Source organism: Aplysia californica, unplaced genomic scaffold (genome assembly GCF_000002075.1).
Source record: "Aplysia californica isolate F4 #8 unplaced genomic scaffold, AplCal3.0 scaffold00048, whole genome shotgun sequence".
In the NCBI taxonomy this organism is placed as follows: domain Eukaryota; kingdom Metazoa; phylum Mollusca; class Gastropoda; order Aplysiida; family Aplysiidae; genus Aplysia; species Aplysia californica.
The window spans coordinates 1916473-1919609 of NW_004797318.1; the positions used below are offsets into that span (position 1 = coordinate 1916473).

General features: G+C 44.9%; 1 protein-coding gene across 1 annotated transcript in view; it reads right to left on the reverse strand.

The window, feature by feature from the left end:
* LOC101861025 (serine/threonine-protein kinase PAK 2) overlaps nt 1–3137 on the reverse strand; it is a gene marked incomplete in the record, with an annotated part of 48894 nt that overhangs the window by 13745 nt on the left and 32012 nt on the right. Inside the window, 1 exon segment of the mRNA XM_013079340.2 lies at nt 228–334. Coding sequence (XP_012934794.2) covers nt 228–334 — 107 coding nt within the window.

The window sequence follows — 3137 nt, forward strand, 5'->3', positions numbered from 1 at the left end:
TGTATGTGTGTGTGTGTGTATGCGCGTGTGCATGTGTGTGTGCATGTCAGTGTGTATGTGTTAGTGTATGCGTGTGTGTGTGTGTGTATGTGTGTGTGTGTGTGTGTGTGTGTATGTGTGTGTGTGTTAGTGTATGAGTGTGTGTGTGTGTGCATATGTGTTACTGTATGCGTGTGTGTGTATGTTTGTGGGTATGTGTGTGCATGCGTGAGTGTGGGAGTACTCACCGTGAACTCCCCGGTGTGAGGGTCAAATCCGACGTGCACAGTGTGCTCAAAGTTGGACGGGTGGGAGATGACAGGTTTGTCATTGGTGAGCCGCACCATCCTGCCACCTGAGGGACACACAGACAGACACAAAATAACGCTTTGTTTCAGCAAGTAAGAAATGATGAAATGCTACAGGTTTAACGTCCTCGTGAGAAAAAAAAAAAGCATCATTGAAAAGAAACAGAAGAAGTAGCATTTACCAACCACAATTGCACATTCTCTCCCCCCACCCTTTTCCAATTTAGAAAAACAAAATAGGCCACCCATCCCAAAATAAAAAGACCATACCAGTGGAATAATCTAACCAGTTGCAAAGTTGTTTTCAAAATAAGAAAAGAAAAAGAACCCCAACCCCCCCCCCCCACAAAGCCCTTACCACTGTTACTACTCCTCCCGCCACCGCTGCGCCGCCCGAGGCGACTGGTCAAGGCCTGGAGACCGCTGGGCATTCTGAAGGATGGACTGACGTCACAAGGACCAACGGTCAAGCCAATGACATGTGTTGGTGTATCACGGAGAAGGGCAACAGCGGTGATGCAACAAGACCTATGTACACGGCAACTTTTGTGTCAGGCGACTATAATTTCACAAGGCGACACTCCTATACACTGTACACGACAACTTCTGCACAAATGAACTCCTGCATAAGGCGACTCTCTTGTACAAGACAACTTCTGCAGAAGGCAAGTCCTGCACAAGGCAACACTACTGTACACGGCAATTCCTTGTAAGGCAACTCCTGCACAAGGCGACACTCTTCTACAGGGCAATACTCCAGTACACATCAATTCCTTGTAAGGCGACTCCTGCACAAGGCGACACTCTTCTACAGGGCAATACTCCTGTACACGGCAATTCCTTGTAAGGCGACTCCTGCACAAGGCGACACTCTTCTACAGGGCAATACTCCTGTACACGGCAATTCCTTGTAAGGCGACTCCTGCACAAGGCGACACTTTTGTACAAGGCAACTCCTGTACAAAGCGACTCCAACACACGACAAATCCGGTTCAAGGAACTCCTGCACACGAACAACTCCGGTAAATGCGACTCCTGCACACGAAAACTTCTGTATTAAACTATACTCCTGCACAGAGCGACAACCACGCCGCCGTCAACAATTAATCCAAGAGTGTCTCAGACTTCTGCCCGCCATGTCTGCACCCGCCGGCGACACTTTGCTGTACCCCCAAAGTAGACAAGTCACAACTCCTCTACACGTTCCAACATCAGAGCTCACAACACAACAAATCATTTCCCCGCACTCAAAGCACAGGCGTTTTAGGCACCCGCCTGACGCACTATCCACACATTACTCCCACAGTAATTCACGAAATATAGACCCGTACGGCACAAACAATATCTTTTGGTGTCATAGAAGAGAGCCAACTGCATACTGGTCGAAGCACCAATCCGTAGCCACTTCAAGTTCAAGAAAATCGGGGGATTTTTGTGTTGTTGTTTTTTTTGTTTGTGTGTTGTTGTTTTTTTTTTTTGTAGTTTAAAAAAAATTTATTATAGGTGTAAAAGTTCTAAGGCGCTCATCTCTGCAAAAAGGTCAGAAAACATTTTAATTTTTCCGTGACATACTCCACTGAACAAAATAAAATTGCACGCCTCATTTTTTTTTTTTAATGCGTGGTTTTAGTTTAGCACGCTCTCTCCTCAAAGAAAGTATGGTTGAGACGATACCTCGATACTACACACTGCTCAGTTGGCGCGCGAGTGACAAATAATGACAACGTTATTGTTTTCTTCATCCATACATGAAACTCTTCGTAATAGTTTGAGTAAAGAGAGGCACATCGACACCATAACGGTCATTTTGTGCTGAGAATGAGTAAAAAAGACGAACAGAATCAAAAAGGGAAAGAAAAGAAGAAGGACCTACCTGTGGCGCCCTCTAATCACTCTCACTACTGTATTCCTTTTTAGTTTTAGTAGAGGGTTTTACGGCGCTCGCAACACAATAAGATCATATAAGTGCCGAAGATCAGAGGTGTTACAAGAGCGTAACAAACACAAAAAAGAAGGAGAGATAAGGACGATAGATGTTTGATAGAAAAGAAGAAGCAAACCACACCAGAGCACCCGCCAACCACCCACGTTTCCCTCATCCATAAATGAAACTCTTCGTAATACTTTGAGTAAAGAGAGGCACATCGACACGATAACGGTCATTTTGTGATGAGAATGAGTAAGAAAGACGAACAGAATCAAGATGGGAAAGAAAAGAAAAAGGATCTACCAGTGGCGCCATCTAATCAACCCTCACAACTGTATTTGAGCCAAGCATTACAGCAAACTGAGTCAAGAGATAGCACATCGATACAATAATGGCTATCCACTGGACGTTTCAGTTTTAGCTTTAGTAAGAGTTTTGCAGCACTTGCAAAACAATTTAATGAAACAAGTGACGAACACTCGAGGTGGCAGAGATAGAAACATACAAATAAATAGAGAACGACAGATGTTTGATGAGAAAGGAGCAAACCACACCAGAGCACCCACCAACCACCCACTCTTAAGCAAAAAAAGAAGTTAGGCAGTCAGAAACAACAGAAGAAAGGCAGAAAAACCTACGAGCGGTGCACTCCAACCACCCACGAGAATTAAAACGTATAATATGTAACTGCCGATGTTCCCATATTAACACGATTTAGACCATTTAGGAGGCGTGCTGCTTTAAGGACTATTGTTTGCCTAGAGAGAAGCATATCGCCGAAATGACGGTCCTTTGGCGGTGGGGCGGAGGGACATAGCAAGACAGACAACAAAACCAGAGGGAAAGAAAGGAATGAGAGAGAGAGAGACAGAGAGACAGAGAGAGAGAGAGTGTGTGTGTGTGTGTGTGTGTGTGTGTGTGTG